Raw genomic sequence first — 22,750 nt, forward strand, 5'->3', positions numbered from 1 at the left:
CGCTCTGATTTCTCTGATGACTTGGATATGGTCCATAGTGCTGTATCCTCCTCTAAAGCTCGTTCTCCTGGCTGGTTCTCGTCTAGTACATATTGCAGATGGTTTGAGAGAATTTTATCTTAGTGGATTTGCATCCTTCTGCCTCTAAGGTAGGTATGGCATTTGCATCTTTATTCTATGCATATCTTGGACTAGGAATTCCATCTCTCTGCCTCTAATAAATAAAGCCTTTACATGACGTTTCTTAAAAAAAATCATTTTCCCCAAAAACGGAGTTGCATCCGTCTGCCTCTGAGGTACAGATATTATTTTGTCATGAATACGAGTTACGACAGACCATAGACTAATATACTTGACAGACTCAGAATAAAAGTTGGCGGCGTGTGTCGTAATTTGACAGCTCATATTTAAAGTGCGTCGTAGTGTTGATTAAAATTCGGTTACTATTATAGTATTATTGTCGAATTGATAGTTTTATTGGCTATTGTTTTTTGTAGAAAAGAATAGTTTGTATAATGGCAGATCCGCGTCTCCGGCAAATAAAAATCAAAACATCTGTCATCAAGCGACTGGCTAAAGATAAAACGGTTTACGAAGCAGAAGCCGAACAGCAGAAAGTCAAAATTCAAAAATACAAGAACGAAGGAAAGGATGAATATTATATAAGAAAGCAAGAGGAAGTTTTACAAGAGTCTTTGATGATGGTACCGGATTGTCTTCGAAGGTTAGTTTTGTTATTAAAATGCCGGCATTCGTCGAGCGCTGTATCTAAAAACTTCACCTGCACGTAAATTCCCGCGTGCGTCAGGTGACACTAACATAATCTTTAAAATTTAAATTCAAATCCAAGGATTTCAACGCTCCATTCAAGGATTTCACAGAGCGAAAGGAATAAAGGAAGATAATATCTGGTAAATGTGCCGCAGATGCCGTCATGAGATTTTATAACTTTCTTTTTAGACCAAGCCTAACCTAACGTAGGTAACTTACCCCAACCTAATATAATCTTAGTTTGTGATAATGATGCATCAAAATGTATGAAAATTTTAAATTAACAATTATTGGATCGAAAAGCCTATGCGCCGACAGAAAAAGGTATTTATTATAATTAATTGTCTTCATGGAATAAACTGTTTTCGTAAAAAAAAATATTATAAAAGCTCATGACGGCATCTGCGGCACATTTACCGATAATATCTTAATAATCGCAGAATACATTAATAACAATAGAAATGTGAAAGCCAATCGCCATATACCAAGACTTTGAAGCTAATTTCGGTTTATTACTTTATTACGGTCAGGCTATAAAACTATGGAAATACAAGCTCGCCAAAATTCCCCAAATATTACCAATATCGTTTACGTGACAAACTAATGTACATGCGGACCTCGACTTTCGAACGTTTGACTTTCGCACAATTCGCTATTTCGCAAATTTAAAAAAAAATCATTTTTTTTAAACGTTGCGCTGTGGGGTAAAGATTCCCCCTCTCGCTCGCTCACAAGCAAGTGCATTTCTTGCATCATTTGCATCCTGCTCACACCCGTCACTTTGCTTGTGAGATAGTTAGGATAGGTTTAGTGAGTGAGAAACGGAAAAACTGCAGTGTTGATACGAACAAAAAGAAATCATGGACTCATAAACCTCACACGATCGAGACAAAGATGGAAATTATTAGACGTTCTGATGCTGCAAAAGAATTTATTTCCTCATTATCCAAAATTATTGAATATGGATAATATTCCTCTAGCCAAATATTTAATGTAGATGAGACAGGTTTATTTTGGAAAAAATGCCTAGTCGTACATTCTTATCAGGGACGGCTCTTGTATAGGAGCAAAGGTGCACTGATCTCCCAAATTATTACGTAACTATGTAATAATAAGTACGTATTCAAATACCTACTGTCACCAGATGGAAAAAACCCCCGGTCCGCAGTTTCAAATCACATATCCACAACCTAATCATACGCCCTTGAATTAGGGTTTACCTCCTCTGATTTACGAAATAATGTTATTGCGAAGCGCTTTGGCCAGGACGATGCGGGGCAAATCTCTCGCTGGCGACAGGAGCCGAGGAATTCTCAGAAGGCCTGCCCTAGGTACACAGCAAGCGAATGCACCGTAATTTGTTTCATCCCTTTGCCCCTCCCCGCTGTCTCGCCACCCATAGATTTGCAGATAATGAGGTCAGTGCAGATTGGGCGGCGAAAGCAAAAGTACCGCGGGCCACGGGCCACGTGCGCGGCATAGCCGGGCGGTGTCCCTTGACGCAAAAATACCGCGCTTTTCTCGATGTTGTAAATCAGTGAATCTCTTTTCCCATCATTGTGTGATTAATAATCCCTATAACCACCTCAAAACCACGCGTCGCGTCCTCGACAAAAACGTTTTCGCGCCCGTTTGGCCAATGTGTTCAAACACGTGCTCCCACATAGTGACTGTGCCATAGCTAAATCTAAGACTCCTTTAAGTGTAATTAATAATGTAACCCAACCAATGTCTGGAAAGTTAATGTAATTAAACGTCCCTGCGCAGGGAAATTGTCAAATCAAAGACGTGTTTTATCTTGAATTATATGTCTCGATGTCCACACAACCCTCAATCAAGGTGATACTCGTGAAGAACGCTGCCAGCATACATGTGAGTTCTTCACCCAATTCCTCTCGGTATCACTACATATTGTATGAATTAATTATTGTAAAATATCTTTAATTTGTCGCCCGTCTGCACGCATAAAATGCGCGTAATTTCTGGCGGCCTGCATGTATGCATAGGTACGTCCTTCGTAGTATTAATTGTGCAGGAGAGAAATCGAACCGCCTGGCGATGATTTTTTTTTCACGCTGCCGATAATGTGGGCTCAGTTGTGATCTTTTTTTATTTCCGAACGTGCAAAATTTACCTCACTTGGGACACTGTGCCTCCCAATCTGAGCTTACGAGCGCAGACGACATTTCACGACAATGCTGTGTTTGACTGGCGCGAATAATAACAACTCACAAACGCTTTTGAAGTCGGTACAAGATTCCCGCGTAATATTTCAAATTATTATATTATTATTTCGTACGTTATGAGGTAAATGCTACGTTGTTTGCCATATAATATTGAATCGATCAAATTATCGATTAGAGTGATATTGTGTTCATTAAGTTAGGTGTAGCAATCTCAACATACAAATACCAATTTTATAATTATTTTACCTTTAAAAATTAAATAATTTTATTATGCCTAGAGCAAAGTAAACTCGTAAGTAAGTAATTGATAAACTATTAATAACCTTTACATAATATAATATACATACTACAATTTTTTACGTACCTACTTATACTACTCTAAGAGAAGTAGTTATTTAACAAAAGCGTTACATTGTAACAATTTCTACAATATTAGGTATTTCAATAGTGTATGTGGAGTATGAGCGTTATTTTGAACGTAAAAGAGGATAAAATATTTTTTAAGAAGATGAACAAAGCAATTTTCCAATGTCAATTATTGAAGAAAAGAAATATAAATTATTCTACCAAATACAATATTCGTGTTACCGAAGTATTTTTCATTTTGAATACGTCTTTCAAATCAGTCCCATTTGGAGTGCAATTCTGGAGTTGAGGTGTACAAAGTATTAGCAATTTTTTAACAGATAGTAACTATATCCCGTTGAAAAATCACCGATCCATAGTATTTATCAAAATGATACAGCGCGTAGGTATATGCGGAGAATGTGGGATGCAAATAACCGAAAGGGGAGTATAAGATATGCCCGAATTGCGTCAGTATGTGAACTTCAACCGACCATAACTCGCGTACTACCTATCGGAGCTACACAAATGAGGAGTTTACGGCTTTGTACCAATGACATATTGTCTAAAATACTTGCATCAGTTATAATTTATGGAAGTTAGGAGTGTCAAACGTGGAAACTACGTTGGCACATATGAAATGTATTACAATAAAAATCGAAAAGAGTTTGTATGCCTTTTGCATCATACCTATCATATCCAGAAGCTTGGACTTTATAACTTTGACAATAAATAAATGCTGTCGGTGAATGTGAGCGTCGTTTCGTTTCTCAACCCCCCCCCCCTCCAAGATGTATTATATATTTAAGCATAAGCCTACCTCCACTCTGAAGGCTATTGCCGATTTTTTTCAATACCACAAAAACGAAAATGCATGTCTTTGCATGCACTCCCTAATTTTATGATCACCGGCCGCCACTGATTCTTATCTAAGGAAGAATCAGTTGCCCCTGGGCATAAACCTTCTAAAAACCGATTGACATTGCTTCTTATTGGAAACTTAGCTGGTGATTTTAAATTGATGCCAATGTTAATTTATCAACCAGAAAATCCCAGAGCATTGAAAGGGAAAGATAAAGAATTGCTTCCAGTCATTTGGTAATCAAATGAAAAAGCCTGGGTTACTGCGTTAATATTTAAAGATTGGTTCACTTTAAATTTCGTGCCAGCAGTTAAGCAATATTGTAGAGTTAATAATTTAAAATATTTTATTTAAAATAAGAAAAAGAAGAGTGGCAAACAGTTAACTCTTGATAACTTTTTAAGGGAAACACCCGCAAACCCCACTTAAACATGTCTCTTAAACATCTTATATTTACTTGATAAATAAATATTTTAAAATACCTACACACAATTTAAATATTTTTTTACTTCCCTCTACTTTTGAACATTTAACATTCGCACACACTTTCAGGAAACAATTATGTGCGAAAGTCGAGGTCCTCCTGTATATTATGGTACGAGTCGGTTATGGGGAATTATCATAGCCGACTTAGGAAAAATTCAAGAATGAAAACCTAAACTAACCCAACCTAACAAATAATCCAGTATATCGGCTATTTTCAAAATGTGTTTGCTGCTGGCTTCCCCATAACTGACTTGTACCTATATTATAATATGGATGTAACTATTCAAAATAACATATTCCACGTGTGTTAGTTTGTTCCATTATGTCTCCACACTCGAGAATCAGCCAGCTCACACATCTAAACTTGTCTCGTGTACAACATGTTGAATACATCGATGTGACGTAATCATTATTCACAAAACACATGTTATCTTATGTTATCTAATGAAACATTTTAGTTTGAGAGAAACAGCTGGTGTTGCTAGCAACAAATTGCATTCTAATCAGCCTGCAGGTCGCTCTCCGTCAGTCTTGCAGTTTCACCTGCGCAAACCGCTACGACAGCCATTTTAATTCAAACGTTACCGGTCTAACCAACGAAAATATTTTTTTTTCTTTCAGAATTATGATTTCACGTAAAGTAATTAAAATAAATCACAATACGTTCATTCATTTTTCAATTTAATTTAATGACTGCCTGTATTCCAAATTAAAAGTAACGTCCAAATAATTCTAATGTAATGTAATGTTTCACTCAGAGATTGTCGAGTTGTTATTACCTATAAATTTACCTTTCGGTGGATACATGGGATAAAGGCGCAGGCGGGTTTCATCCGCGTTAATAAGCCATTTTTAAGAGATATTAAAGACATTCATACAATTATTTATGGTGTCAGTTTATATTTTTATTGACTTCTTAAATACAGGCGGACCTCGACTTACGAACGTTCGACTTTCGCACAATTCGCTATTTCGCACATTTCAAAAAAATCGTTTTTTTTAAACGTCACGCCGTGGGGTTAAGATATCCCCTTCTCGCTCGCTTACAAGCAAGTGCATTTCTTGCGTCACTTGCATCCTGCTCGCACCCGTCACTTTGCTTGTGAGCTAGCTAGGATAGGTTTAGGCTTGCGAAAAGTATATTAGTCTATGGTCTTGCGCAGGAGCGCATGCGGGCGTGTTATGTTGTGCGATTTGCTAATTTTATTCATTTGAAATATTTCACCCTAAAAATTTATAAACATGAGTGAGAAACGGAAAAACTGCAGTGTTGATACGAACAAAAAGAAATCAAGGACTCAAACTTCTCACAATCGAGGCAAAGATGGAAATTATTAGACGTTCTGATAGCGGCGAATCTTTTGCTTCAATCGGACGTTCGTATGATACTAACAGGTCTATGATATGTTCAATTTTGAAAAATAAAAATAAAATTAAGGAATACGTTCAAAATTGTGGAGAGATATCTTTAAACGGTTGGTTTATATTAAATTCACTGGAGAATCGGCTGATGCGGATAAAGATGCTGCAAAATAATTGCAAACCCCACTTAAACATGTCTCTTAAATATCTTATTATTTACTTGATAAATAAATATTTCAAAATACACACAATTTTTTTTTTTTTTTACTTCCCTCTACTCTCGAACATTCAACATTCGCACACCTTTTCAGGAACCAATTATGTGCGAAAGTCGAGGTCCTCCTGTATAGTAAAACATTCTCTATTTAAAAATGATTTAATTAAATTTACCTAACTTTACAGAAGAATACATATTAAGGGGGGACATGCTCAGCGTACGTAAAAATGGAGCATTTATGCTATTTTCAAAGCATGATCCTGGACATTCCTTAAACGTTGTAGATAATCTATTTACATAATTTTGAAGCCATAAGCTGGCCATATACGTACAGTTTTAGTAGCAGGTTGAACCTGGCACAGACAATAACTGTACAAAAACTGTACGTTAGTGGGCACACCACAGTTCAGTTTAACTACCCCATTTAAATCTGTCGAACTGTCAACAGACGTGCCCATATATGTACAGTTATTGTCTGTGGCAGAGCAAGTGTCAAAAACTATGGAGGTTAAGTTCGCGGAGATGATACACAGGGGTAGTGTTTAAATTAGTTTTAAGTAGGGTATACTTTGATACCGCCTAAACCATGGCATCCTCAGAGGATCCAAGGCCATGAGGCCTGAATCATCATTGGGCTGATTCATGCAAACATGAACAGATCGACTGCGAGGCAAATTTCTAGCCCGTAAGCTTAGATGTATGAAAATTTATAGTCACCCTTTTGCAAGTTCTACAAAATTTAATGAAATCATTCTAGCCCTTAATGTATGTAAAATCCTGCATTTTCTTTATACCTACATTAATTCTAGAAGCAAGCAAAGTAAAACCTAGCGTCATTATAAATTTTATACTTATTCAATTTTAAACATACAAGCAAGCTGTAATTTAGTGCAGTAATGTTAATCCCAGCAAATGCAGTCCTTTCAAAGCATGTACCTGGAAAAGGTCTGGTTGAATATTTCTGTGGTTAGCAAAAATTCTCAGAAGTATGACACCAAATGTACCTACCAGCCAGGTACATAGGGTGTAAAGGCTGTCCTTTTGTCATTTTTCAGTGACAGAATTTGTAGGTAATATTTTTAATTCTTGCCTGAGTTAACCTACTCCAAAAAGGTTGATCCATTCGGTTTTTGGTCTCTGCGGACGTCGGCTGTGGCGCCGCGCTCCCGGCGTCACCGCCATTTTAAATTTATTTATTTTTTTAAAAAATATTTTTGAATATTTCCTACACTGTAGTACTTTGTACCTAACTGTATTCCGGACAATAAAACGCCGTTTTCGCCAATATTTCCGCGTTGTCAATCAACATAAGCATGTCCCCGAAAGAAGCCAGCAGATGATATCACCGTGACATTACATCATCAGGGGGGGGTCCAGCGCTCATCCTACCCACCCCCCCCCCCTTTCGGAGGTGACAACTTGTTGACACAAAATAAAACAAATTGACATAAAATACACACCAATGACGTTGGTAAAATAAATCATGATTTCGCTAGTGGATTGTGTATTTTATCGATTCACCGAAACAATATTATACACATTCGTGTAAATATTAAATATGAACTATAATCTTTTCTTTTGAATAAATTATTCCCTTTAATGGACAGTATTAATTATCTATTGGCCATATTTTTAGAATACAGTAATATTTATATAGGTATTGATTTTATGTACAATAAATTTAAACATGCCACAAAATTATATTTACATCAATCATCAGTATAATAATTAATTACTATGATATTATTAAAATATATAGATACTTAAATTTTATTTAGATTAAGGGGGATGTCATCAAAAGTTTCGTTTTTATAGAGCCATCTATTCCCCGAATTACAAAGCATATAGGTCAAAATTATATCAGAATCTAATTCCAATTACAATCCAATTTGAATGAATCTTCGAGGCATCTTATCTAGATGTCACTGTAATTATATATTAATAAAAAATCTAAAAACAGGTGATATAATTACAGTTATTATTTAAACAATGGTATATATATTTTTTGCATTTTATTTCAATCGGACTTTTTTATATTTTGTCAGATTATTATAAAAATATACGTGGACCATCGACCTGGTAGTACCTTATAATAATTACTTATGTGAGTTTAATTGGAATGGATTGGATTGTATTAGAATTTGGATTTTATAGTAATATTAAAAAAATATGTACATATAATAATATTGTGTAATGATATTTATATGTGATAACAATCTGTGAATTATTGACATTCTCATAGTAATGAAGATAATTAATTAGGTATGGAATCATTAGACCATACACACGATCTCCATAAAAATGGCGTCATAGACTATTTTACAACACATTTTTAGAAAATAATGATTAGGTTACCTAAGTAAAAATATAAATATTATCAATACATTATTAGAACAATCCGAAGATGACAGCCGGTTTGGTGATTTGAAAATAATTAAATATACCCAAAACATTGACAATAATAATTTATTCTCATCATAAGAAAATATACCTAACATCTGAATAGAATAGACCGGACTCAAAACAGTACGTCGAATGTGTTGATAATTTATTTTTTCTGGCATTCACAAAACGTAGGTAATAATAATAAATGTAGGCAGGCACACTGCAGGGTTTATTTGGAAAGCATCTGTCAGTCGTGCAGGTACCTACCTAGTAATATATCAATGCTAGCTGCCATCAATGCTGGCTGAATTGGCTGGACAGGGAACACAGAAATATTTTTTTTTCTTTTCTGTGGTCTCGGACCATCGCAAAAAAGCAACGTTGCGCCAGTTTTGATTTGTGACTAGGTATAAATATGCCAGTCGAGATTATTTTTGGTAGGTAAATACTTCTGATTACTTATACAAATATTGGAAACTGGTTAAGTGAAACCAAATAAGGACTGATCTAATTATTTAAATCTGAATAGGTATATCCCAAATTAATTTTATAATTAATTTTGACATTATTTAGTTTGCAGATATTTTATAAGTAATGTTTTTTTTTTATGTAGCTACTTACAAACATTGTATCAATTTTATTTTCGATGAATATATATTAAGTAGGTATGTTAATTACTTAACACATTGACTGCTGATTAGATAATTGCTTTTTAATTACCACTTTTAAATAGTATGCTAATTATGTCGATTGGCCACCTAATCGTTACGCACTAGGTACGTCTTTAGTGTCCAAGTCGATATGCCCTGGATCGAGGGGCCCTGGCATCCCCCAAACATGAAAATTATCAGAATGATTTTAAACATTGAAATTGAAAGCCAATAAACTATACAAATAAAAACACGGCAAAAAAATGATTTGTAATAATTCTCCAGCACCCTTTTTAGAAAAATTTCTTAGATTTTAATTTCTAACACAAAATTTTGAAAAAAACGAAAAAAACAAACAAAATTTTAGAAACCCAATCCCTAATGAACTGTCAAAAAATTCTCGGTGTCCAACTTCATTCAGGAGTGGTGTTGGTCATGGCTGGGGAGGGCTGACAGGGCTCTAGTCTGGGGGCCCGGGTTGTGGGGGGCCCGGCGTGTCGGGTTGACCAGATAAGTGAGATAAACACACATCATAAAGTAGCTTTAATAGTAGAAAAAGTCGCCTGCGGCGCTATTACACTTCATGGCCATGAACATTTTCAATTACTTATATAATTGTGCAATATATTTTTTGATTATTACGTGTCGATACTCGACAGCTCCATTATTAAAGTAGATGTATTAAAAATCGTCAATAATTCAATGTACAAGTACCCTTAATTTGAACTAAAACACAATTTGAAAAACGTTAATGTAGTGTTTCACACTGCCTTTAATCTTAGAGGTAGGTAGGGGGCCCGCCAAATATCCTAGCCTGAGGGCCCGTTTCAGGATGTGGGGACCATGGTCTAGGTACACCGAGTGCAATAGACAAAAGACCGATAAACGATAAATTAGGCTGTGAAGAAGAAAAAGAGCCTATGGGACTAATTTACATTCTCCTCCTTTGCCCCCCCCCAATATTAAATCCTGGGTGCGCCACTGCTTATTGGGGTAATAATTAGATTCATTTGCGAAAATTCGCGTTCACATTCACTTGAAGTAATGGTAATAGAATTCAATGCATATAATATATCAAACGCGATAGTTTTTCAGGATATGTATGTCTTTTCATATAAGATGATTCAGGAAAATTAACTTGTACCTACCTACTACGTAAGCGCGAACATTATTTCGTCTAATTGCTTTTTTATAACTGAGAATGTCTCAGGAGCAGTTACCCAAACTGAGGTTGCCATGCACTCAAGTGTGCTTTAACCGAATTTATATGCCTAGTCAAGAGTGGCCATGAAAGAAAGGAACACATAAGCAAAATTAAAAAATTTGGTAGCTCATACAAAGCTGATAATTATGAATTATCTAAGGAAGTAAAAACATCTTCACGTTGACAGTATGACGCCGCAAATTTTCTAAATGCAACAAATTGGCTTTTGTATCGGGCGTTTTACTTTTTTTCTTTATTTCCTATTTTTTTATTTAAGTAGGTACTTCAAAAATTATCGTTGTTAGTGTTATTATTATATAAAATCGCTGAAATTAATAAATAGATACCTACCTTAACAATATAAGTTTTAATGAAAAATTGTATGTGTTTGTTTGTGGGGGGGGGGGGGGGGTGTAAATTTACCACGACACCAACCCTATTTACGCCACTGCTCAAATGCGTGAACTGATGATCCGCACACACACAATAGAAAAATTAGAGGGAACGTTGCTAGCAGTGTATTGAAATTGACTGATGAATGTTTGCTTTATTTTATCAATATACAAGTAAACAAATGAGAAGACGGCTTAATATAAATGCTAACATAAATTTCTCAAATTGTTTCAGACCATTCGTAATAAAATATATTACCATGTGCATGCATACTAACCGCACGTATCTACATACGAGGTAGGTACCTATTATTCATGCGAACTAGAATCTAATACAGATGACAGTTATTTCGGTATCGCACGTTGTTGCCGCTAGAGGCAGCACGTCCTTGACGACTGTATTTAATTTGAAATTAGTAAATAACATAATAAATATAAATTAAAATATTACGTTAAATATATCTAAAAAGTAAGAAAAATATATTGAACAGGCCCACGTTTTCGCTTGATGCAATTATTGAAAATTGAACATTTTTATTTTTCGTAAAAATCGATTGATTTTAGATTGAAAAAAAAACATTAAAACTATAATTAATTGACAAGAGAGATTCACTAGTTCCAAGAAAACTTATTAAACAACATTAAATCGATAATTTTGTTTCAAGAAATTACTTGGAACAATAAATATTTATTTTAGTAAAACCCTTATTTTTAGCCATTTTTTCAAATTTGTCGCTTTCTCTTTGAAATAAAAAAATATATTTTATTTTTCCCATTGTATTTAGATAGGTATCGATCGATTAAAATATGTTTAAAGCTTTAATTTGATAATGAATTTCTATGCCTCTCCCCCTTAACCGACATTGTCATTCACCATTAGGTATATTAATTTATGTTGTGAACGTCTTAAATTAATAATTTGTAATATTCACTACACACTTACAATAAATAAGTTATTAGTCTATATTTTCACAATAACTTAATATTTATAATGCTCTCTAACAGTCTCATGTTCAACCTGTTTCGAAAACTGTACATCTGTGGCGACCTTTACCGCCTTACATCCTTAGCCGTACGGTTTAAAAAAAAAATTGGTTAGGTACATGTTCAAACACGCTCGTTAACATGATCTTACTCCCTACTTCATTTATCGTTTGTCAATTTATGGCTACGGCCGTATGTTGTAGCTTAGCCACTGGGAAATGCCAATAGAAATGGCGTATTTCAAAAAAATACTACCTTATTCTTAGGTCAATAATTATTTTAAAGCAAACATTATTCGTAGAATGTTTATCATATTTGAATGGTCAAAGGCATAGCTTATAAACATTATCTTTTAAATTATCTTGAAATGTGTAAATCTTGCCCATTTTTTGAATAATAAAATGCCTAATTCTTGTCAAATTTGGGATCACAGAGATTATCAATATAATTTTTTATTGCAAATATTTCACTATAATAATGTCTACATAAATTTTACTAATGGTTTTATAAATGCTTTTAAAAATTAATAAATATAAAAAATCTTAACACCACTTCACATGGACGTACTGAAATATGACTATATTCTAAAACATTAAAGGGAGAGGTTTAAAAGAATACTATTTTATGTAATAAAAATACTTTATGCAGTCATCAAATGTTTAAAATAAATATAAAGGATAATTAAACTTCAAAATTATGTAAATAGGTTATCTGGAACGTTTAAGAAATGTCCAGGATCATGCTTTGAAAATAGCATAAAAGCTCCATTTTGACGTACGCTGAGCATGTGGGCCGTTAATATAATATAGTAGGCTATATAAAATGAATGACATTTATAAGGAATAGAATAAAATATCAATCAATAATCATTTTATAAAACAATCTACCAAACAAACCAAAACTTATAATAACGTCGCATTGTTGGCATTAAGAGCAGGGATTACCCCGTGTGCGGTTGTTGACGTCACAGCAGGTGTTCATTCCTGCGCAAGCCGCGACCTGAGACACCACATACACGTGAGTGAATACGTGATGTTGCATGACTACTCGGAATGGTTGTTAACCACTTGTTTAACTCATGCAAAAACGATCCTGCCACCCATAGGTTTAAAATCAGGTGTTCTGTTCACTACTCCATTGCAGGGGGCATGGCTAACAAGCATTATTGTATGATTGATTATTTTTTCAGGTTTGCAGCTGCGCACGCTGAGTTGGCGAGCATATTAGAATCGGAGATCGACCTCAAAGACACCCCTGACTATTTGGCAGCCAGTGCTACGTTGAAAGAACTGTCAAACCAGTTACTGGACAACATGCAAGATGTCTGATGATGGCAATTCTGCCGCGACAGCTTTATTAACATAAACTATTATTATTGTGCTTAAAAAAAACATTAATTAATTAAATCTATTAAAAGTGTGCAAAAAAACAATTATTGGTGTGTATTGAGTTTTTCGTTTCTAATAAAACCTGTGACTAAGTAGCTACGAGTGTTGAATATTTTCCACAAATCAAAATGGCGTCTTCTTACTTTTATTCGCCTCAGCAATATTGGCGGGATGACGTTAATAGTAATAATAATATGACTGCATTTAATGAAACTCGAAACATTCCCAATACTGCTTATGAAATTATTGATGATAAAACATTTGTTAAAAGATGGCTTTCCAATGTTGCATCATCAAAAAACCGATCAAAAAATACAATTCCATGTCCTTCGATAACTGAAATGAAACAATTCCTTAGCGAAACATTCGAATTATGTGATAAGATTGAAAGACTCGAAAGCAATATGAGAAATAATATTGATAATTTGTCCTGCGTAACTTGGAACGAACAGTTTTTGGAGATTAGTCGACTGAAAACGATTCTGATGGAAAAGGAAGTCGTCTTGAAGAATGATGGTGTATTTGATTTGCTGAAAAAGAGGCTTGCAAAACGCCTCAGTAAACGTGAGCGCCTGAAACGACACAAAGTCAAGCTGCGTAAGGAAACAGTTCAACGAAAAAAATTGAGAGACGGAGAAAATAACAGGATTAATCAATGGGTGAATAAAATGCGGGACGAGTTGCAAATCAAAAAACAGGTAATCGATGGTTTTCAAGATTCTTTTTTTTTCTATTTGTAATTATTGGATACTATGGGTTATGGTGCATAGGCACAAGCATTGCTATGTCGTCAAGCCGTGTATCCACTACTTTCGCAAACAATTAGCTCTCCGCGATCATTCCTAGTGGATACGTTTTCGTGTTCCGAGTGTATGGTTCGCAAACCACAGAATGTGTTGTCGGTTTTTTCACAAAGGCAAGCGAAGTGCTTTTTTGGACGTGCAGTGTGTACATTGTCTTCGAGTAACAGACTAACAATGTGTAATGGAGTGGTCGGAAGAAAAATGTTAAGCTCTCATCGAACTATATTGAAACAATCAGGTATTGTGGAATCCTCAAGATGCTAATACAATATATTATGTACCTGTATTGTCTTTCAGCCACGGTGGCTGCGCGGCTTAAGTGTTGGACTTTAACGCCGTGGGTCCCAGGTTCGAATCCTGGGTCTGGCAAGTACACATATTGTTTTTCAATTTGTGTCAGGGTATGGACCTAATAGGTTGAGGAAGTGGCTGACATTCATTTCTCGTAAAAACAAAATCTGTTAATACAAACCTCCACTCTGTGGAGGCCCATATGATCCTATTAGGATCGGACATAGTCGGAAAAAATTGTCTTTCAATGCACTTACAAACTTCAGGAACAAATTTGCCGATTGCTTGCTTATTGCAGACTGGTAAAACTATCAATGGCTAAAAATCTTAAGGTTAAAGCCGGCTTGTCTTGAGCTTCAGTAGCTTTTCTTTGGATTAATGGTGCTGCCAAACTGAGTAGATGTTCATAATTTGACAAAGACATTCGCACAAAATTTCTGTAATGCCCACTTAATTCTGGAGATTTTAGGTCCAATAGAACATCTTTATCTCTGTTTTTGTAGAAATCGGCTCGCCAAAAACAAGGAGGCCTTTTAAAACCTTCTACCAATAATTGGAAATATTTGTTTTCTTTTTCGAAATATGTTAATTCATCACGACAATTATATAAGTATATTTGAGGGATTTAGTTTTAATTTTATTTAACTTTTGTTGGTTTCAGTCAATATATTTGTGTTTTGGAAGCATAAAACTTATACTTACACTAAATTTAATATAAATACAGTAGTAAATAATGAAAAAATAACATTAAAATAATTTTTGAAAAATATATAAATGTATCCTTTAGCGGTATTTTGGATTTTAGAAACCGGTATCGATAAATAATTGAATATGGGTTTTTAAATAACGGTATTGCAATACCTGGTCGTAATGGGTGACGGGCTTTGAAGAGTTTGTATTTGATTTTGAATAGAAAAATGGTATTTATATCAAATTGCGTTAAGTGATTTTGATAGGGAAAACATAATAGACTCCATTTGACAGAAAAGTGATTTCTTCAACATCTTTGGAATAAATTAATCCTTTGGAAACCATATATCGCCAGTGTAAATGAAATACATTAAATAAGTGGAACTATAGATCGACCAATATAATTCGTCCGCTGAGTGAGGGCGCCGCATGCTGACATTTGACATATCATTCAATACTTTTTATACTGGGGTGAGCTTAGTTTATAATTCAAACACCTGATGATTTATGATGCTATATCTATAGTGATACATATTGTGTTTTAAATTTTAATTAATACAATGCAATTCCACCAAGAATTCACAGTTTACACCATAAAAGGAAAAAAAATGCATACCACGAATGAACTAGTGGCAAATTGTGGTGGTAGGCTTTGGAGATCTGACATAAATAGTAACTAAACTATGTCAGTCATAACTTTTTTCATTGAACCAAGAATACAAATTGCAGATGGTGTTGGTCAGTTTTTAAAATTCGATTAAACCCTGCCGAAACCAAACCATAATAGTTCACGGAGGTAGGCTGTGGAGATTCAACAACAATAGTGTAGACTTTGTCAGTCATACTTCTATTATGGTTCTGTTTAGACAGGGTTTAATTGAATTTTATAAACTTACCACCAAGATCTGCAATTTGTATTCTTAGTTCAATGAAAACAAATAGCTAAAACTGAAAAAATTTGCCGGATCTCCACACCCTACCTCCACCCTTCGCCGCAGGAATGTACCATTTATCAAAATGTTAAGGAGAAATAAAATACCCAATTACTATGCAGGTTTGCTTTTGCATAATTCAAAATTGTTTCATTTGCTGTATCGTTGATATTGATTTAACCCGATAACTAGAAAACAATAGGTCGATTCTGAAATTTGAATACACCGATGAACGTGTCTTCTCAAGTGGATGTCAAAAAATTATCAATACTCTCAAGTATAGATAGTTTTTGACCAATATAAAGTATTTTTAAAATGTAACCCTTCCGCAATATTGCACTTACCCTGATCATTTTTGTTGATAAATTTCATACCTTTTCTGTTTGCAGGAAGAAAATGTTAAATTTGAAACAGATATGATATTGAGAGGCGTGATCAAACGGAAAACTGAAGCAAAAAGACATTTATCGCTGCTTACCGCTCTACGAAAGCTGAGGACTGCAAAGCACAAGTCTGCCATCGGTCGAGGAGAGAGAGTCGATGCTGCGGACACCATAATTTTTAATAAAAATATAGGTGATGCATAATTAAAATTACTGTTATTCTAGACCCGGGTTGTATAAAAATGACCGATTCACTGCGTCCAACGCAACTGGTGTGTTGCCCATCAGGTGGCCATTAGATATAATTAGCATGTTATTTAAATGTGATAATTAAATATTAATTAAATGGTCCGCAGTGAATGGGGACTGCGGACCTTTTAATATAGAGATATATTAAAAAATACACAAAATCACTAAAAATACAGTGAATATCCTTAATTTTACCTCGAACACCATTTGAATGCTGTATTTCGAAAACTTTGCTTGACACATTTTAAAAAACAGTGACATAAGTTGCACAAATCTTCATATTACCTAATTACACAAATGTTAGTAGTTTTTTTTAAAGACAACGGTTAACATTTGCTATAAAATAATATATTTTACATCTACCTACCTATTTATTTTTATACCTATATGATTGTTTTCACTATTTTGACTAAAACACAATAGTGACTTGTAATGTTTTCAAAATACAGCATTCATTTTGAAAACACTAATGTTGAGCGTCACATTGCTTTTAACCCTAAGTAAACTTAAAAGTCCTGGCCTGGCGAGTGGGGGCTCGGTTCAGGTTGTGTTGGCCATCCTTTCCTTAAAGGACGATCTTTCGATACTATACCCATTCCATGTATCGATACTTTTTCAATGGATGGACAGGTCTATACAGTGTTACTGTGGGAGTGTTACCATGTTAAAAAATATCTTGCAGTGCCTGTAGAATCACGTATAATAACTTATAACGGAAACATAAGAGTATTATAATTAAATATTAATATGTATTTATAGTTATTGCATTTATAAAGTGCAGTTGTCATATTTTTGTCGTTGTTAAACAATTATAAAATAATTTACCTAAACTATAGGAAAGAGAATTTTTAAATATGGTATTATTTTCAATAGAAAAAACGAACGAAGCTTTAAGACGAGGTGAACCATGGACAACATGAACTTAGCTAAGGACGATGTTTCTGCATAGTGTTTTGTACTGAGGAAATTTTAGTTAAGACAAATGTTTCTGCATTCCGCTCTTAGTGTATTAAATTTAATCTAATGGCAGTTTCTTATTGTGATTATTATGCTGGCAGAAATATTGATTTTTTTCAATTTCAAATGCAAGCCTAGATTTTTAGTCGTCTTGTATTTATAGTAATTTGTAGGAAACAAAGTATGCAGTAAAAATAGTCAAATAGAATTACTAAGTGTCTTTCAGCACGAACGAGATTTTACTGATCGCGCGACTTCATTGCTTGCGCGACTACTGGGCGACCAGGTGTGGCATGGTCCATATAACTGCATGCATCGGTCTGGTCTCAGCGACTGGTCTCGAAACCAGAGTCGCCCAGTGTGGCTCGGCTCTGAGTGTTAAATAAATTCAATATGTACGATGTTGTACGAGGGTGGGTCAATAAGTCCTTAGAAAAGCCGACAGGTGGCGCGACTAGTACTGTAAGCGGTTTGTTTTCATGCAGCGGCACTACCGATTCAGTATGCTGCGAAGTTTCAATCAGATTGGTCGGGTTGTTCTGTGTTTCTCGTACATTTAAAAAAAAAATTTGCTTGTTTACAAAAATGGAGAAAATTGAGTTTAGAGCTGTTATTAAACATTTTAATATAAAAGGGTTAACAGCAAAGGAAATAAAAAATGAGTTGGATTTAGTTCACGGCACATCTGCTCCTTCACTTGCAACTATTTATAACTGGTTAAATGAATTTAAACGTGGTCGTACATCAACAAAGGATGAACCACGCTCAGGACGTCCTGTAGAGGTGACTACACCAGAAATGATCAATAAAATCCACGATATGGTGTTAAGTGACCGAAGATTAAAGTTGAGTGAGATCATCGATCACAGAGCATCGAGAGCGTCGACAGCTTCAAGTACCTGGGGGTACACATCACGGGAGATGGCATTTTGCAGAAAGAGCTCGCTATCCGAATGGGAATGGCTGGAGCAACATTCAACTCGATGCGAAATGTCTGGGACTCACGATTGTACTCGGTCAAAACCAAATGCCGCCTATTCGACGCTTGCATTCGGACGGTGCTGCTTTACGGTAGCGAATCATGGCACCTTACGAAGGCTCAGAGCAACCGTATACTGAGCTTCGAAAACAGATGTTTGCGACGAATACTGGGTGTGCGGTGGTATGACTTTAGGAGCAACGAGGAGATAAGAGAACGTACCAAGCAGCCTCTCATCACGCTGAAAGTGAAGAGGCGACGTTGGACCTGGCTCGGCCACGTGCTGCGGATGCCAGAAGAGAACTTTAACCTGGCTTGCCTGTTCTTCAAGCCGACCGGATTCTGGCGTCCTGGAAGGCCGCTAAATACAATCTACAGAGTGTATACGGCGGAGCTACGGGATGCTGGTTTGACCTGGAACGAAGCAAGAAGACTGGCGAGCGACAGGGATTCTTGGAGGCGCCGCGTGGTGTCCATATGCTCCAGTTAAGGGGCGGATATGGGCAAAGAAGAAAAAAAAGAGATAACTGAGGTTACAGGGATCTCAAAAGGTAGCGTCATTTCTATTTTACATGACAAATTGGGCATGAAAAAAATTTCTGCAAGATGGGTGCCGCGTTTGCTCACAGTCGACAATAAACGCAATAGGGTGGTGGCCTCTAAAGCCCTGTTGTCGCTCATGCAACGCAATCCGGATGAATTTTTTCGTCGCTTTGTGACTGTAGATGAAACATGGATACACCACTATACTCCCGAGACGAAAGAACAGTCAAAGCAGTGGATTGCGGAAGGCGAACCATGTCCAAAGAAGGCGAAAACCGTAAAATCAGCTGGTAAGGTTATGGCTACTGTATTTTGGGATGCACGTGGAATTATTTTCGTTGACTATTTGGAAAAAGGAAAAACAATAACAGGGGATTATTATGCATCTTTATTGGACCAGCTAAAAAACAAAATTGAAGAAAAGCGGCCTCATTTAAACAGGAAAATAATCCTCTTTCATCAGGACAATGCCCGTGTTCACACATGTTTACGATCAATGGCTAAAATTGAAGAATTGAAGTTCGAATTGGTCGACCACCCACCGTATTCGCCAGATTTAGCCCCCAGTGACTTTTTCCTTTTCCCAAACTTAAAAAAATGGCTAAGTGGACAACGTTTTTTTTCAAATGAAGAAGTCATCGATCGGACAAATGCTTATTTTGAGGACCTTCCGAAAACTTATTTTTCTGACGGTTTAAAAAAAATTGAGAAACGTCTAACCAAGTGTATTGAGCTCCAAGGAGATTATGTTGAGAAATAAAAAAAAAATACAAAAATAAAAACTGTTTTAATGCTTTTTTCTAAGGAATTATTGACCCACCCTCGTATAATGCAGAGGATGTATCTTTTAATAAAAACATTTGAAAGCATAAGCGAATCCGACTGGAAAATAGTTCCACTGTTGGATGCGAACCGTGTCGATAACTATTTTGGGTGACAACTAAAACCATTCATTATGAAGACTTATCATTGTGAAAATGGAATTCATGTTCACTCAATTATGTAATGAAATTTATTTTAGATAAATTGGCAACTATGTGGTCCCAAGCACTAGACAAGTATTTGTCGGAAGAGAGAGATCTCAAAGAGAAACTTAACAAGGATTTTGGAAGGGATGTTACCAAAATTATCACTGAAATTACCCCCATTAAAGAGAGTGGCTCTGACGAAATCATCAAGCAATGGAGAGAAAATCTTTATGGAAGTGAAGATGCAATGCCTCAAAGAAATTTCTACGGAAACATTGAAGCCTTTGTCTGCAACAGGTATATTGTTTTCCATATCTGTTTTTGAAGGTTTTTAAAGTGTGACCAACTTAATTCAATAATTTGTATTTTTGGTGGCTGTTTTCTTCGATTTGATGTTGTATACTGCGTTACCCTTTTCACAACATGGAGTCAAAATCAGCTTATGATATCACTTGCCTCCTTCTGTCTACTGGAAACTAGGGTAGTTGCGTCTATTGTATTATATTATATAGTAGTAAGATTTGAGAAACCTTGTGGTGAATTTAATAGGCTCACCCATTCTATTATTGGTCATTTTTAGGGCTCCACAAAAAATATTTATACACAAAGACGCTGTGAAGTCGAAAGCTTAAGAAACCACTGTCCTAAATCATTAATAGTGTTTCATATAGTGCAGAGTTTCAAACCTACATCACTTTTTGTTATTTCAATTTATTTGATTCATTTGACGAAAAAAAATTAGAAAACTACTTATGTATATGTGTTTAAATATTTTCTTCTGTAAAATCTGAATCAATTTCGTTTGACCATTTCAGGGGCCAATGGGATCAATATCTCTGGATGAATGAAGGAGGTTCTCGGATGCCGAGCGGATGGGTGACTCCACCGGAAACACCGACGGACAAATGGAAAAGATATCTTCGACCCAATACTGCTTAGTGCCTTATGTACCGATTTGATTTGTAATTTACTTTTCCATATTTTGCTGTTTGAGAATAAATTTTTACGTGACATGTTTACAAACAAGTTTCAACATATCCCACAATTTAATTCGTTTGCTTTTTAAATTACCTTAATATTGAAATAAACTAATCATGAAATATTAAAAATTTGTATTTATTTAATTTATTCCCTTAGAGTAGCTACATATTTTAATCCTGGCGTTTGTGAGATCATTTCAGCAGGCGTGAGAAAATTACTGATACAATTTGTTTCACTTCTCATTAGCTACCTGTCTCATTTGCTCGCTACACACGCACTGTAACACTTGAGTAATGGGTGCGATATAATATGGTCTTGGATGTTACTAATTTTTACATTAACGTAGATGACTTGTCATATAGTCCAGGGTTTCCCAAACTTTTTCTGCAATGGAACACTTTGCAAACCCGGAAATTTTAACGGAACACTTAGTTTATTTTGTAGGTTATTTATTAGCGCAGCTAACCATTCGGCTCCCTACTTATCACTAAGGCTAAAGGCAATGTGGTGGTTAACAGTTGCATATTCCAAATGGTGTTCGAGGTAAAATTAAGGGTACTTTTAGCGATCTTTTGTATTTTTAATACACCCACTATTATGTTGATATGCACAATTAAGGACATGTCAAATATCGACAATAATCAAAATTTTAAATTATGGCAAAACCACATTAAATGTTAGTATGCTTGAAGTGAATCAGCGCCGCAGGCGAGATTTTTTTTACTATTAGTGCATGTTTGTGATGTCTGTTTATCTCACTTGGCTGGTCGCATGCTGGGTCCCCGTAAGCCCAGGCTAGAGGCCTAACCCCCCACCCCTTATGGGAGCCATTACCTATCTAGATACTTGACGTCATAAACATCAGTGGAGATTGATCATCACTCGCCTTTCAATATGAAGTAGATTCTTTAATTATTTTAGTTTTACTTATTTTACTTCTACTTAGTAGAAGATCTTTAAATGTGTTGCAGTGTATAAAACCTTTCCAAATGGTCGCGGAACACCTATTCAGGTTCGGCGGAACATAGTTTGGGAAACCCTGATATAGTCAATCTGATGCTGAAAATGAGTATGCGCGAGAGTAGGATCATCAAAAAAAAAAAAAAACGATACTTCGTAAAGTATGGCATGGAGAGATGCACGTTGGGCATAATGTAAAAGATCACAAAAAAAATCAACAGCTAAGGAAGCAGTAAGAGTATGTGATGTGACAGAGGTTGCTAAGCAGTCACTCAGAAAGTGGACAAATAAATGCTGACATACAGCAGAGGCGAAGGGTGGAGGTAGGCTTTGAAGATCTGACAAAAATAGATCACTAAACAAAAGATAGAAGAATAATATGATTTATCTATTACGGGTTGGCTTAGGGCAGGATTTAACTGAATTTTAAAAACTAACCAGCACCATCTATTTTACGTTTTTCTTAGGTCGTATTCTTATTTGTCCGGTACAAATCTTGCAATCGACTTTTAACTAACTTCCCGACAAGCTAGACATTTGAAACTTTTAGAATATATCAGAACACGATGCCAATGCATTTTTTTAATACTTTTTATCTTTAGTTTAGTTAATTCTGTTTTGTATGAAAAGTTATTTCGATACCATTATTGGTTGCTAGGGGATCCTAGCAACTAAATTATTAAATAATATATACGTGCGTTACTATGGAAATCAATATGAAATGACATTTCATTATTCAGTATTTCTATCAAGTACAAATTTTTTTGATCATTTAAGTCAAG

General features: G+C 35.4%; 2 protein-coding genes across 3 annotated transcripts; both read left to right on the forward strand.

Annotated features, from left to right (window-relative positions):
• Positions 1 to 357: 357 nt before the first annotated feature.
• Tbca (Tubulin binding cofactor A) lies at positions 358 to 13,931 on the forward strand. 2 transcript variants are annotated; one of them, XM_085945988.1, is made up of 3 exons: positions 358 to 412; positions 498 to 724; positions 13,034 to 13,931. In XM_085945988.1, the coding sequence occupies exons 2-3, from the start codon at positions 516 to 518 to the stop codon at positions 13,170 to 13,172; spliced, it is 348 nt and encodes a 115-aa protein (XP_085802114.1). In that variant the 5' UTR covers positions 358 to 412; positions 498 to 515; the 3' UTR covers positions 13,173 to 13,931. The 2 variants fall into 2 exon arrangements, with proteins under 2 accessions (XP_085802114.1, XP_085802113.1); XM_085945987.1 differs by having other exon boundaries at positions 358 to 724.
• On the forward strand, positions 13,034 to 21,132 carry LOC147072964 (programmed cell death protein 7). The gene is made up of 4 exons (XM_085945986.1): positions 13,034 to 13,930; positions 16,338 to 16,524; positions 20,081 to 20,324; positions 20,843 to 21,132. Exons 1-4 carry the CDS (start codon positions 13,361 to 13,363, stop codon positions 20,964 to 20,966), a joined length of 1,125 nt encoding a protein of 374 aa, XP_085802112.1. The 5' UTR covers positions 13,034 to 13,360; the 3' UTR covers positions 20,967 to 21,132.
• Positions 21,133 to 22,750: the final 1,618 nt, after the last annotated feature.

Source organism: Rhyacophila brunnea, unplaced genomic scaffold (assembly GCF_057557595.1).
Source record: "Rhyacophila brunnea isolate RB1 unplaced genomic scaffold, BYU_Rbru_1.0 scaffold_19, whole genome shotgun sequence".
NCBI lineage: Eukaryota > Metazoa > Arthropoda > Insecta > Trichoptera > Rhyacophilidae > Rhyacophila > Rhyacophila brunnea.

What these genes read in the sequence shown, in the direction of transcription:
- Tbca (XM_085945987.1), top strand. Translation starts at nt 516, where the DNA reads ATGGCAGATCCGCGTCTCCGGCAAATAAAAATCAAAACATCTGTCATC. An exon ending in GTACCGGATTGTCTTCGAAG is followed by an intron (nt 725 to 13,033) that starts GTTAGTTTTGTT and finishes TTATTTTTTCAG; the next exon opens with GTTTGCAGCTGCGCACGCTG.
- LOC147072964 (XM_085945986.1), top strand. Translation starts at nt 13,361, where the DNA reads ATGGCGTCTTCTTACTTTTATTCGCCTCAGCAATATTGGCGGGATGAC. An exon ending in AGTTGCAAATCAAAAAACAG is followed by an intron (nt 13,931 to 16,337) that starts GTAATCGATGGT and finishes TTCTGTTTGCAG; the next exon opens with GAAGAAAATGTTAAATTTGA. An exon ending in AATTTTTAATAAAAATATAG is followed by an intron (nt 16,525 to 20,080) that starts GTGATGCATAAT and finishes AATTTATTTTAG; the next exon opens with ATAAATTGGCAACTATGTGG.